Source organism: Bos mutus, chromosome 8 (assembly GCF_027580195.1).
Source record: "Bos mutus isolate GX-2022 chromosome 8, NWIPB_WYAK_1.1, whole genome shotgun sequence".
In the NCBI taxonomy this organism is placed as follows: domain Eukaryota; kingdom Metazoa; phylum Chordata; class Mammalia; order Artiodactyla; family Bovidae; genus Bos; species Bos mutus.
Window position 1 is genome coordinate 87,104,939 of NC_091624.1, and position 15,214 is coordinate 87,120,152.

Here is a 15,214-nt window from a genome sequence, read left to right on the forward strand (position 1 = left end):
AGTTACAGGGCGCCAGGGGCTTAACTGCTCACTGGGTGCTCAGTCATTCCCCCAGGTGCTAGTAATGATGCTGGGCCGTGGTCCTCAAGTTTGAGCCTGCATCAGAATCACCTGGCTTGATGAAAGCCAGATTGCCCAAGCCACCCCCAAGTTTCTGATTCAGTAGGTCTCAGTTCAGTTGAGTGGCTCAGTCGTGTCTGACTCTTTGCAACCTCATGGACTACAGCACGCCAGGCCTCCCTGTCCATCACCAACTCCCGGCGTTTACTCAAACTCATGTCCATTGAGTCAGTGATGCCATCTAACCATCTCATCCTCTGTCATCCCCTTCTCCTCCCACCTTTAATCTTTCCCAGCATCAGGGTTTTTTCAAATGAGTCAGTTATTCGCTTTAGGTGCCCAAAGTATGGGAGTTTCAGCTTCAGCATCAGTCCTTCCAATGAATATTCAGGACTGATTTCCTTTCGGATAGACTGATTGGATCTCCTTGCAGTCCAAGAGACTCTCAAGAGTCTTCTTCAACCCCACAGTGCGAAAGCATCAATTCTTCGGCACTCAGCTTTCTTTATAGTCCAACTCCCACATCCATACATGACTACATAGCGTTGACTAGATGGACCTTTGTTGGCAAAGTAATGTCTCTGCTTTTTAATATACTGTCTAGGTTGGTCATAACTTTTCTTCAGGAGCCAATGTCTTTTAATTTCATGGCTGCAGGCACCATTTGCAGTGATTCTGGAGCCCCAAAAATTGTTTCCCCATCTATTTTCCATGAAGTGATGGGACCAGATGCCATGATCTTAGTTTTCTGAATGTTGAGTTTTAAGCCAACTTTTTCACTCTCCTCTTTCACTTTCACCAAGAGGCCCTTTAGTTCTTCTTCACTTTCTGCCATAAGGGTGGTGTCATCTGAATATCTGAGGTTATTGATATTTCTCCTAGCAATAGGTCTGGGGTGGGCCTAACAAGATCTGAGCCACACAGATGCTGCTAGGCCAGGGACCACACTTTGAGAAGCACAGTTTGAGAGATTATTTTGCCCTCTCTATCACCAGTCAGCCCCTGGTATAGTGTTTCTTCAGCTATTCTCACCCTGAGAACCACTACAGATCCTGCCCAGAAGCCACTGGCATCAAACTTTTTAATCTGGGACCCTAGTTTCAACAAGAAGCCTAGTGATTTGGATCAGAAGCAAGCTGCAGAGGCACTGCTCTAGCAGCTGCTGTGGAAAGAGACATGCTTTTCCAGTTAGGAGACATGAGAGCTTCAAGTGTTGACAATCCCATGCTTTATCTTCCCCACACTTCCTAACTCTTGCATTAGATGTTTGGGTTTGGTTTGGTTGGTTGTTTGGCTGCACTGGGTCTCGGTTGGGGGCACTTGGCATCTTTGACGCTGTTGTGGGTGAGAACTCTTAGCTGTGGCATGTTGGATCTAGTCCCTGACCAGGGGTGGAACTCAGGCCCCCTACACCAGGAGCACAGTCTTAGCCATGGGACCACCAGGGAGGCCCCACCACCACCACCATTAGTTTTTGTGAAAGACTGCTTCAGTAAGTCAGAGGCATTTTAGACTGCAGAAGACTTGAGTGTTTTTGGATTTTTTTTCTTTCGTGTAAGTCTCTAGAATGTGTGTGCTAAGTTGCTTCAGTCATGTCCAACACTTTGCGACCCTGTGGACTGTAGCCCACCAGGCTCCTCTGTCCATGGGATTCTCCGGGCAAAAATACTAGAGTGGGTTGCTATGCCTTCCTCCAGGGGATTTTCCCAACCAAGGGATCGAACCCACGTCTCTTATGTCTCTTGCATTGGCAGGCAGGTTCTTTACCACTAACGCTACCTGGGAAGCCCCAAACCTCCAGAATAGAGGTCAGCAAACTATTTCCAACAGGCCGAATTCAGCCCGCCACCTGTCTTTGTATGACCAGCAAACCAAGAAACTTTTTTATGTTTTTTATAATAGTTATGTATTTATTTACTTGTTTGGCTTCACTGGGTGTTAGTTGCAGCACATGGGATCTTCCATCTTCATTTCAGCATGTGGGATCTTCAACTCCAGCTTGTGCAATTTTTTAATTGTGGCCTACGAACACTTAGTTGCAGCATATGGGATCTAATACCTTGACCAGGGGTCGAATCCAGGCCCCCTGCATTGGGAGTGCAGAGTCTTAGCCACTGGACTACCATGAAAGTCACCCTCATTAGTTTTTGTGAAAGACTGCATTAGTAAGTCAGAGGCATTTTAGACTGCAGAAGACTTCAGAGTTTGTTTGGATTTTTTTCTTCCATGTAAAGCTCCAGAATAGAGGTCAGCAAACTATTGCCAACGGGCCAGATTCAGCCAGCTACATGTCTTTGTATGGCCAGCAAACAAAGAATGTTTATACATACATATATATATATATATATTTAAATAGTTACATATTTTCATACTCATTTCACTGTGCTGGGTCTTAGTTGCAGCATATGAACTCTTACTTGCGGCATGTGGGATCTAATTCCCTGACCAGGGGTCGAAGCCAGGTTCCCTGCATTGGAGTGCAGAATCTTAGCCACTGGATCACCGGGGAAGTCCCTCCATTTTTTAATGTTTGAGAAAAATCGAAAAAATATTACATGACCCATGAAACTAACATGACCCACTAAACTATAAAACTGAGTTTCTGCGTCTACAAATTAAGTTTTGGATTTTGTCCAAAAATTTGTGGAAATATTCCTGATTTTGCCTCTTGGCCCATGAAAGCTAAAATATTTACTGTTAAGACTTTTTACAGAGAAAGTTTGCCAACCCCAGCTCTAAAAAGTCAAAGCGGGAGATCCAGAGGGGAGCAAAGCTTACCCATCATGCTTAAAAACAGGGAAGTTGAAGCTGCTCCTTGCCTTCTCAGTAGGAGGTCAGGGCCTGAAAGGGGAGGGTGAAACCTGAGGGGACAAGATGAAAGTGTGGGAGATATTGGAAGCCAAGGAAAAGCCTGCATGCCATCCCTTGTCATTAACAGAGAACATCACATGGGCCTTACAGAGGAACTGCAGTGATGAACACCAGCCTTCCCTTGGTCCTTAAAGATTATCTATGACTCTTCCAGAAGAATGGCACGCTCATGCCTCCAGCCCCCATTCAGACCACCCTTACAGGTAGCAACTTTGTCAATTAACCCACGGCCCTCCCAACTTCCCCCATCCCTGCTCTCAAGAGAGGGTGGAGATCTTGAAAGATGAAGATGGTAAGGATAAAAATGGCCTCATTTTTGGCCTCAAAAATGGCCTCAGCACCAGTACTTCTGTAGAGCTGGTGCTGGACAGACTACCTTTCCTCCGCCTCCTTGTGACACTTACTGCTCATGTTTCATCAGTTCCAGCCAATGCAGCTCTAACCTGTATAAACACCTCTCTAATTGGGTTCCCAAATGTCCCTTCCTATGAAGAATTTACAGTCATTTGCTATGCATTATCAGCTTTGTGTTCTTTCCCTTAAGTTCTCTTGTCTATGTTTAAAACTGACATAAATCTATCATACCCATATTACAAATAAGAAAACTGAAGCTAAGCGGTAAACTCACCCAAGATAACACAGGTACTGAGTACTAGAGTTGAGCAAGCCCTTGAATTCTTTTCAAACTTTTCCACCCAGGAAAAAGAATGAATGGGTAACCTGGAGACCTTAAGGACCACTGAAAATGGTATTTCATCTTAAAATTTTGTATTCATTTCTTAATATTGAAGCAGAGAGGAATCTATGGTCCTTGCCCACTGCCCCCCCACCACACCCTCTGCCTGCCTTTTGTCTGTGGAAACCTTTAGTCAAAGAATAAGTTTAATCAGAGAAGTGAGAAATGCAGAAACAAAGGAAAACAGTCAAAAGAGACTAAATAATAATAAATGTAGTCACTAAGCATAGCTGAGGACCTTTGGTTCTTTCTCAGCACTATAGATAATATTCTGAGCCCTATCCTGTGAGCTGTCTTACAAATACTAAAACACCAGGTGGAGACGTTAACTACATAATGACCAGACTGTACCCAGGACACGAGCTGCCACAGTTCCAAGAACTGGCCTCAAGGAAATGGGAACAAACAGACCTTGGAAGTGAAGATTAACTATACCTAAAACTACCCAGATGACCAATTTGAAGATGACTGTCAGAGCCATGTACTGTTTCCGTATGTAGTCCCCTCCTTCTACCTGTAAAATCTCTTGCCCCACTGGTTGCTGGCAAGATGGGGCAGGTGTGGGGAGGGGGTGGGGGGGCGAGTCAGCCTTTGGACAGATGTCCACCACCCTTCCCCCACAGTTGCCAGCAACCAAATTAAAGCAAATTTTCCTTTCCACCAAACTGGCCTGTTTACTGGCTTTGAGGCAGCAAGCAGTCAGACCCACACACACTGTTTCAGTAACAATATGGCCATCTTTAATATTTCCCCAAAATCTTTTTGTAAAATTGACATTCAATGAAGCTACACAATTTTTTTCCAGCCTTATAACCCATTCAAATGTACTGCTATATATACCACCTGAAAGTCTACCCTTTGTGGAATATTGTTAAAAATCTACAGTTACTCCTCTGAGTACAAAGTACTTCAGCAAGATTGTCTCTTTTTTTAGCATCTCTAACCATTTGGAATTGCTTAACTTCATTGGCACCAGGAGAAGACTAGCCCATTATGACATGTAAATTGGGCATCTACCATTCATTCATTCCACAAACACTTATTGATCTCTTATGACGAACCAGACACTCCACTGAATGACAGAGACAAGGAACAGAGGCCTCACGGAATTTAACATAGGAGAAGCAGGTGACCAAAATATTACCCAAGAGTATCATTATGGACTGTGTTAAGTATCAAGAAGGATAAATAGGGTGACCTAGTGAATCCTATCAAATATTTGAGAAAGAAATGATACAAATCCTACACATAATCTTTTAGAAAATAAAGAAACAGTATGGAGATTCCTTAAAAAAAAAAAACTGGAAAAAGGACTGCCAGAAAGGACTACCCAGAAATCCCACTGCTGGGCATATACACCAAGGAAACCAGAATTGAAAGAGACACATGTACCCCAATGTTCACTGCAGCACTGTTTACAATAGCCAGAACATGGAAGCAACCTAGATGCCCATCGGCAGACGTATGGCTAAGGAAGTTGTGGTACATACACACAATGGAAAAAAGAATGCATTTGAGTCAATTCTAATGAGGTGAATGAAACCGGAACCTATTATACAGAGTGAAGTTAAGTCAGAAAGAGAAACACCAATACAGTATATTAACACATATATATGGAATTTGGAAAGATGGTAATGATGACCCTATATGCAGGGCAGCAAAAGAGACACAGATATAAAGAACAGACTTTTGGACTATGTGGGAGAAAGTGAGGGGGGACGATATGAAAGAATAGCATTGAAACATGTATATTACAATATGTAAAATAGATGAACAGTACAAGTTTGATGCATGAAGCAGGGTACTTAAAGACAGTGCTCTGGGACAACCCAGAGGGATGGGGTGGGGAGGGATGTGGGTGGGGGTTCAGGATGTGGGACACATGTACACCAGTGGCTGATTCATGTCGATGTATAGCAAAAACCACCACAATATTATAAAGTAATTAGCCTCCAATTAAAATAAATTACTTTAAAATTTAAAAAAGAAAATAAAGAAACACTTCCCAATTAATTCTATAAGGCCAGTATTACTCTGATTCCAAAGCCAGGCAAAAGTATCACACAAGAACTACAGACCACTATCTCTTTTTAAAATATCAGCAAACTGAACCAGCAATATATATAAAGGATTATATTCCATGACCAAGAGGAGTTTATCCCAGAAATACAAGGCTGTTTTAATACTGGAAAAATCAATTAATGTAATATACCACATCAACAGAATGAAAGACAAAAATACTTGATCTCTCAGTGATTCAGGAAAGGCATTAACAAAATCCAATGCCCATTCTTGGTTTTGTTTTTTTACAAATTCCTCAGGAAATTAGGAAAAGAAGGGAGCTTCTTTGGAGGACTTCCCTGGTGGTCCAGTGGTTAAGAATCTACTTGCCAACGCAGGGGACACGGGTTCAATCCCTGGTCCAGGAAGATTCTACATGCCAACGTGCAATTAAGCCCATGTACCACTACTGAGCCCATGCTCTCAAGCCCACAAGCCACAACTACTGAAGGTGGTATGCCTAGAGCCTGTGCTCCACAACAAGAGAAGCCAGCAAAATGAGACACCCACACCTCGCAACTAGAAAGTAGCCCCCGCTCACCACGACTAGAGAAAAGCCCATGCACAGCACTGAAGACCCAGAGCAGCCAAAAATAAGTGAATTAAATTCTTTTTAAAAGAAGGGCAATTCCTCAACCTAATAAAGAACATCTGCAAAAAAGCTACAACTAACATCATGCTTAGCAGTAAGACAGATAGCTTAGTTGCCCCACTGAGATGCAAGGCTCTTTTAACATATGTAAATTAATCAGTGTGATACACCACATTAAAATGAAACATCAAAATCACATGTTCATCTCAACAGGTGCAGAAGAAGCATTTGACAACATTCAACTTCCATTCATAATAAAAATTCTCAACAAAGTAGATGCAAAAGGAAATTTCCTCAACATAATAAACGCCATTTACGAAAAGTCACAGACAACATTATAAACAAGGGGGAGAAAACAGAAAACTTTTTTTCTAAGGTTCAATACAAGGCAAGAATGCTCACTCTTGCCACTTCTATTTAACACAGTACTAGAAATACTGTAAATATCAATCAGACAAAAAAAAGGATAAAAGGAATCCAAATCAGAAGGGAGGAAGTAAAATTCTCACTGTACAGTGACATGATCTTATACATAGAAAACCCTAAACACACACACACACATACATATCTTAGGACTATTAAACAAATTCAGTAAAGTTGCAGGATTCAAAATTCATGCATAAAAAGCAGTTGTGCTTCCAAACACAGACACATAGATCAACGGAACAGAAAAGACAGCCCAGAAATAAATCCATGCACTTAAGACAAAGGCAAGAATAAAAAAAGGAGAAAAATCAGCCTCCTCAATAAGTGGGTGCTGGAGAATCTGAACAGCTATTTGTAAAAGAATGAAATTAACATTATATATGAAACTAACACCATATACAAAAATAAACTCAGACTGAATTAAGACCTAAATGTAAGACTGACTAGAAACCATAAAACTCCTAGAAGAAAATAAAAGTAGAACAAACACCCTTTGACATAAATAGTAGCAATATTTTTTTGGATCTAATTCCTAAAAGCAAAGGAAATAAAAGCAAAACTAAACAAAAAAACTCAAAAGCTTTTGTACAAGAAAGTGAAAGTGAAAATTGCTTAGTCACTTGTCTGACTCTTTGGGACCCATGGTCTGTACAGTCCATGGAATTCTCCAGGTCAGAATACTGGAGTGGGTAGCCTTTCTCTTCTCCAGGAGATCTTCCCAACCCAGGGATAAAACCCAGGTCTCCGGCATTGCAGGCAGATTCTTTACCAGCTGAGCAAAGGAAACTATCAATAAAACAAAAAGACAATCATTTGCAAATTATATGATTGATAAGGGGTTAATACCCAAAATACTAACCCCTTATGTTGAGCTGATACAACTTAACATCAAAAAAACAAACAACCTACTTTTTTAAATGGGGCAGAAGACCTAAATAGACATGTTCCCAAAGAAGACATACAGATGGCCAACAGGCATACGAAAAGATGCTCAACATCGTTAATCATCAGTGAAATACATAGTAAAACTACAATGAGATATCACCTTACAATGGATATCACTAGAAAAACCACAAATGTCAAATGTTGGTGAGGATACAGAGAAAAGGAACCCTTGTACTGTTGATGGAAATGCAAATCAGTGCAGCCACAGTGGCAAACAGTCTCGAGGTTCTTCAAAAAATTGAAAATAGAATTGTCATATGATTCAGAAATTCTGCTTCTAGGTACATAGTAAAAGAAAAGAAAATCACTATCTCAAAAAGGTATCCGCACCCTCATGTCCACTGCAAGATTATTTACAATAGCCAAGAAGTGAGAATCAGGGACTTTCTGGCAGTCCAGTGGTTAAGACTCTGCACTCCCAATGCAGGGACATAGGTTCAATCCCTGGTCAGAGAACTAAGATCCCTCATGCCACACAACTTGTCAAAAAAGGAAAAAAGAGGTGGAATCAACCCAAGTGTCCATTGAAGGATGAATGAATAAAGAAAATATGATTGATATTAATATATCAATAAATATCAAGGAGAGTGGAAATTCAGCCATAAAGATGAAGAAAATCCTGCCTTTTGCAATAACAAGGATTGACCTTAAAGGCCTTATACTAAGTTAAATAAGTCAGACACATGATCTCATCTATATGTGGAATCTAAAAATCTAAACTCATATATACATATTGGTTGTTGCCAGAGGTGGGGTTTTAGGAGGTGGGAAAAGTGGGTGAAAGTGGTCTAAAAGTACAAACTCCCAGTTATACATAAATAAGTCTGGGCATGTAATGCATTGTTAACTAAATAGTTATAGTCAATCATGGTGACTATAGTTAACAATATTGTATATTTGAAATTTGCTAAAAGGAATAGATCTTAAAAGTTATTATTACAAGAAAAAATTGCAACTATGTGAGGGGATGGGTGTTAACTAAACTTACTGTGGTAATCAGTTGGTAAGATATACATATATCAAATTATTAGGCTGTACAGCTAAAATGAATATCAATACAATGTCATAGTTCAATAACACTGTGGAAAGGGGCTGAGGGGAATCACCATAATCCAATGTAAGTACTAGAAGAACTTAAATAAACTGAATACTAAAACCTCAGATATGCAGATGGCACCACCCTTATGGCAGAAAGTGAAGAAGAACTAAAGAGCCTCTTGATAAAAGTGAAAGAGGAGAGTGAAAAAGTTGGCTTTAAGCTCAACATTCAGAAAACTAAAATCATGACATCCAGTCCCATCACTTTATGGCAAATAGATGGGAAAAGTGGCTGACTTTATTTTTCTGGGCTCCAAAATGACTGCAGATGGTGATTGCAGCCATGAAATTAAAAGACGCTTACTCCTTGGAAGGAAAGTTATGACCAACCTAGACAGCATATTGAAAAGCAGAGACATTACTTTGTCAACAAAGGTCCATCTAGTCAAGGCTATGGTTTTTCCAGTGGTCATGTATGGATGTGAGAGTTGGACTATAAAGAAAACTGAGCACCGAAGAATTGATGCTTTTGAACTGTAGTGTTGGAGAAGACTCTTGAGAGTCCCCTGGACTGCAAGGAGATCCAACCAGTCCATCCTAAGGGAGATCAGTCTTGGGTGTTCATTGGTGGGACTGAAACTCCAATACTTTGGCCACCTGATGTGAAGAGCTGACTCATTTGAGAAGACCCTGATGCTGGGAAAGATTGAGGGCAGGAGGAGAAGGGGACAACAGAGGATGAGATGGTTGGATGGCATCACCAACTCAATGGACATGGGTTTAGGTGAACTCCAAAAGTTGGTGATGGACAGGGAGGCCTGGCATGCCACGGTTTATGGGGTCACAAAGAGTCCGACACGACTGAGCGACTGAGCTGAAAACCCCAAAATGTTCAACTTCCAGCAGGAATTCTTTTGTTGATATATTTTAACTAAAATGTATGTCAATATCCACTTGTAGAATATGGTGTTAGAAAATACTCTTGGTGGTTCAGAAAATGAAGATATGTTGTTTTAAACATAAAAACAAAAGAAAAATGTTTACGTTGAAAAAAAAGAAGAAATGGTGATTTACATATATACAACGGGAATACTACTCAATCTTTAAAACGGAGATCCTGTCATTTGCAACACCAGGGATGAAACTGGAGGGCATCAGCCTTGAGTGAAATAACCCAGACATAAAAAGTAAAAAACTTTGCATGATCTCACTTATCTTTAGAATCTAAAAAAGTCAAACACATAGCAGCAGAAAGAATAATTATTACCAGGTAGGGGAAACGAGGGTGATGGGGAGATAATAGTCAAAGGATACAAAGTTGCAGTTACGCACGAAGAATAAGTCTAGAGATCTAACCTACAACACGATGACTAACAGCACTGTGTTGAATGCTGGAAATTTACTAAGAGAGTAGGTTTAAGGTGCTATCACCACATTGTTTTTGTTTAGTCGATTAGTCGCGTCCGACTCTTCTGCGACCCCAAGGACTGTGTAGCCCTCCAGGCTCCTCTGTCCATGGAACTTTCCAGGCAAGAATACTGGAGTGGGTTGCCATTTCCTACTCCAGGGGAGGTTAGTCAAGTTGCTCAGTCGTGTCCGACTCTTTGCGACCCCATGGACTACAGCCTACCAGGCTCCTCTGTCCATGGGATTTTCCAGGCAACAGTACTGGACTGGGTTGCCAGGAGGTTAAAACCACCCAAAAGTACACCGCCCATAGTGGGGTGCTGTGCTTTTTCCGGCCACGAGGTGGCAGCAATTCTCCCAACTGCCCACGCACGTACAATTTTGCGACCGTAAGCTCAGTTTAAATAGGAGAACAGAACACCCGAGTCCTGTGTTCCCCTTCCAATCTCTCCTTCGGGTGGTTTGTACTGGGTCTCATTAATAGAGCGGTTTTTCAAAGCTCTTCCGGCAGCGACGCTCGAGAGCGCGGGTTCTCGCGAGATCGCCGCCGGAAGTGGGTGGCTGCCGAGGCTCAGAGTCTTCTCTCCCCGGAAGGCGCTCGTTTCTGCGGAGCTGCTGCAGCCGTCCGCCCCGTGGCGCTCTCCCCAGGGAAAGAGCTCACCGGACGCGGCCCTTCCCAGAGCCGAGCTCGGCCCTTCGGCTTCCCCAGCTGTACAGAGGCGCGGGCCAGCCGGCTGAGCCCCGGAAATCCCCGGCTTCTCCCTCCCTCCGTCTGCGCTGCAGTTAGGCCGCGCCCAGAGGCCCAGTCCGCGGCAGCTCCGGCGGGTGATGCCAAATACAGCCATGAAGAAAAAGGTGCTGTTAATGGGGAAGAGCGGGTCGGGGAAGACCAGCATGAGGTCGATTATCTTTGCCAATTACATCGCTCGCGACACCCGGCGCCTGGGTGCCACCATTGATGTGGAGCACTCCCACGTCCGATTCCTGGGCAACCTAGTGCTGAATCTGTGGGACTGTGGCGGTCAGGACACCTTCATGGAAAATTACTTCACCAGCCAGCGAGACAACATCTTCCGTAATGTCGAGGTTCTGATTTATGTGTTCGACGTGGAGAGCCGTGAACTGGAAAAGGACATGCATTATTACCAGTCGTGTCTGGAGGCCATCCTCCAGAACTCTCCTGATGCCAAAATCTTCTGCTTGGTGCACAAGATGGATCTGGTTCAGGAAGATCAGCGTGACCTGATTTTTAAAGAGCGAGAGGAAGACCTGAGGCGTTTGTCTCGCCCGCTGGAGTGTGCTTGTTTTCGAACATCCATCTGGGATGAAACGCTCTACAAAGCCTGGTCCAGTATTGTCTATCAGCTGATTCCAAATGTCCAGCAGCTGGAGATGAATCTCAGGAATTTTGCCCAGATTATTGAGGCCGATGAAGTTCTGCTGTTCGAGAGAGCCACGTTCTTGGTCATCTCCCATTACCAGTGCAAAGAGCAGCGTGATGTCCACCGATTCGAGAAGATCAGCAACATAATTAAGCAGTTCAAGCTGAGCTGCAGTAAATTGGCCGCTTCTTTCCAGAGCATGGAAGTCAGGAATTCTAACTTCGCTGCTTTCATCGACATCTTCACATCAAACACGTACGTGATGGTGGTTATGTCGGATCCGTCGATCCCTTCTGCGGCTACTCTGATCAACATTCGCAATGCCAGGAAACACTTTGAGAAGCTGGAGAGAGTGGATGGTCCCAAGCACAGCCTCCTTATGCGTTGAATATTGCCAAAATACGCTCTCTGAAAATGCTTAATTGCCTTCCCCCCACCCCTTTTTTTTCAATATTCATAATGTCGTGTGCTTATAAGTGGGCTTTGAAATGTGTGCTGCTTATCATTTTCATCTCTTTCTTCCCTTCTCCCCAGTCTTTCGGACTCTATTTACTCAGTTATCCAGTAGAGCTTTAAAGATGGCCTTTCTGAAAAGTTGGTATGGGGTAACACTAAAGTGGGTGGTGGTGTATGTGTGTATGTGTGTTCTGATTACCTGGTTATAGTAGATACACAAAGCCTTTACAATATCTTCTGTATTCCTTACAAGGTTGCAAAGATGTAATGTTATTTTATCAGCAAGGTATTAAAATGCGTTTATAAATTCTTCTGGCTTCAATCATGAATAAACATTTGCTGTTAGTTTAAAATATGGTCTTACTTGAAATAATTTGAAGGTGGTTAATATTAAAGCTGTAGATTCTGACTGCCCACAGGTATTGCTTAACTGGTAAATTTGATTGTGTTATCTTGGCTCCCCCATCGCCTTAAGGATGTTACTTAGCAACTGCAGCAGTGTGGTTAAGAGAATGGTCTCTGGAGCTTTATCACCTGAGCTGAGTTAGTATTCTAGCACTAGTATTCTAGTGCCTTCACTTACTATCTCCATGAACTGAGCAAAGTACTTTACTGTTTGTTCCCTCATTGGTAAAATGTGGATAAGAATAGCACTGCTTCATTGGATTAAAACAATATGGAAAGCATTTGGAATAGGGCCTGGCACATACTAATGTGTCAGTTGCCAATACTACCTACTGAACCATTTTTCCCCCCCTGCCAAATTACTGGATGTGTGAAGCCTGGCAAAATAGGAGCTACCTACTAAATCCCAGGTATTCTTAAAGACTTAATGTGCATTTTCTTATCTAACCATAATTTGTAAGGCAGATTACTTTTATCTCTGTTAAAAGATGAGAAAACGGCCATGACCTTATTAAGGTCATACAGCTGCAACTTAGGCAGTGAAATTGCAGATCCTCGCCCCTTACATGCCACTACTTCCTCCATTGACAAAAAAGTTAATCATAAAAATCCTAGCATTTTAGCCATACATTATTCCTTCATATAATTTCCCAAATTTCATAGATTGTGTAAACTGAAGCCTAGTAAGTTAAGTGACTTCTCTTGAAGAATAGTGTTTCGCCTTGGGCAAGATCACTTTCCCATCTGTATTTATCTGGAAATTGAATAATTTTCAATCCGATTCTTTGATTACATACTTTCAGGGAAGAATTCTAAGGTTCCTGTTTTGAGTTAGCAATGTGATATAGAGAAATAAAAAAGACCTAAAATGCCCTGTTTCAGCTGCCTCATATATTGTTTTAAATGAAATCTAAATATCTTAGAGACAAAACCTCTTCTCACCTCTCATTTTACAAATGAGGCATTATCTCTATATACAGACATGTAATGTAAGTGATAGGGAATTTCCAAACCTTTATAAAGTTATTTAACATTTATTAAATCCTTTATAGCAGCAACTGTGGATAACAGGGTCCCTACCTATGAAGGGCAAGAAGCTATTCAGACATTATTAAACTAATAGTATAGATTTACTTTTAAAAGTCATTTTAAATTCCACATTTAATACTCTAGAGCTAGGTGCTATGTTTATTCAAAACTGTAGTATGTAAAACATTTACAAATAGTCCCATGGAGGACTCACAGATATTTTAAATTTAGGATGTGGCTTTGACATTGACAGTGCATAAGAAAAAAGGTGTATCAACTATATATTGGCAACTTAATGTGAAAGAGAATTTTACTTTAGCAAATACTTTTACATTAAGGAAAATGTCCTTAAATTTTATTTTAGTATACTTAGGGGAAAAAATAGTGATTCCTTTTATATAGTTCTCAAGGATTAAAATTTACTCCAAAGATCATGGTTACAAAATACATGGTAAAGAATGGTTTCAAAATACTTGTATTTTTGTTTTCAATTAAATTCCCCCAAATTGATTTTCTTTAACATGATATAGTTTTTATTCCACTTGATAACAGTTTTCACGTTGAGCAATATTTTTTGCTTGTCCTCTTTAAGCATTTAAAACAATTAGGACATATAGGCAGTATTCTTGCCTGGAGAATCCTGTGGGTGGAGGAGCCTGGTGGGGTGCTGTCTATGGGGTTGCACAGAGTCAGACACAACTGAAATGACTTAGCATGCATGTGTGCACTGGAGAAGGAAATGGCAACCCACTCCAGTATTCTTACCTGGAGAATCCCAGGGACGGAGGAGCCTGGTGGGGTGCTGTCTATGGGGTCGCACAGAGTTGGACACGACTGAAGTGACTTAGCATGCATGTGTGCATTGAAGAAGGAAATGGCAACCCACTCCAGTGTTCTTGCCTGGAGAATCCCAGGGACGGAGGAGCCTGGTGGGCTGCCATCTATGGGGTTGCACAGAGTTGGACACGACTGAAGTGACTTAGCAGCAACAGGCATTATCTGAAGTTTCATACTAATACAAAAGTCAGTTTATACACCTTCATCTTATGAATAGTGAATAAAAGTACATTCTGTTGTAATGAGAAAAAGTACTCTTATAGCAATAAAGTAGCCCTCCCTCTTTACCATTACTTTAATTCCATCATACAGAAGGCAAAGGAAACAATTCCAATACTTATGTATCAGCTAAGAAAGATGTATGGTCACACCCCACACACACATCTACATAGGTATATGTGTATTTAATCAATACAACTGGAGAAATCACAACCATGAAAAAACATGATAAAAGCAATAAATGAAAAATACTAAGTGAACAAAGATTAGCATAAGCTATAGGGGATTTTGGAGAAGGCAATGGCACCCCACTCCAGGACTCTTGCCTGGAAAATCCCATGGACAGAGGAGCCTGGTGGGCTGCAGTCCATGGGGTCGCTGAGAGCCGGACACGACTGAGCGACTTCACTTTTCACTTTCATGCATTGGAGACGGAAATGGCAACCCACTCCAGTGTTCTTGCCTGGAGAATCCCAGGGATGGGGGAGCCTGGTGGGCTGCCGTCTATGGGGTCGCACAGAGTCGGACACGACTGAAGCGACTTGGCGGCAGCAGCAGCAGCATAGGGAATTTTAGAGAAGGGACAGGAAAATGGATAAGGAAAGAGACTTTAAGGTGAATGTGAGATTTGTTCTGAACCTTAAAGGACAAAGGGCTTCCCTGGTGGCTCAGCTGGTAAAGAATCCGCCTGCAGTGAGGGAGACCTGGGTCCAATCCCTGGGTTGGGAAGATCCCCTGGAGAAGGACAGC

At 41.9% G+C, this 15,214-nt stretch overlaps 1 protein-coding gene across 1 annotated transcript; it reads left to right on the forward strand.

Moving 5' to 3' along the window:
- The first annotated feature begins 10,691 nt into the window (after positions 1 to 10,691).
- Positions 10,692 to 12,327, forward strand: RRAGA (Ras related GTP binding A). The gene has a single exon (XM_005902266.3). The coding sequence runs from the start codon at positions 10,965 to 10,967 to the stop codon at positions 11,904 to 11,906; it is 942 nt and encodes a 313-aa protein (XP_005902328.2). The 5' UTR covers positions 10,692 to 10,964; the 3' UTR covers positions 11,907 to 12,327.
- The last annotated feature ends 2,887 nt before the right edge of the window (positions 12,328 to 15,214 follow it).

Bases quoted from the DNA above. Each gene is read 5' to 3' on its own strand.
- RRAGA (XM_005902266.3), top strand. From the start codon at position 10,965: ATGCCAAATACAGCCATGAAGAAAAAGGTGCTGTTAATGGGGAAGAGC.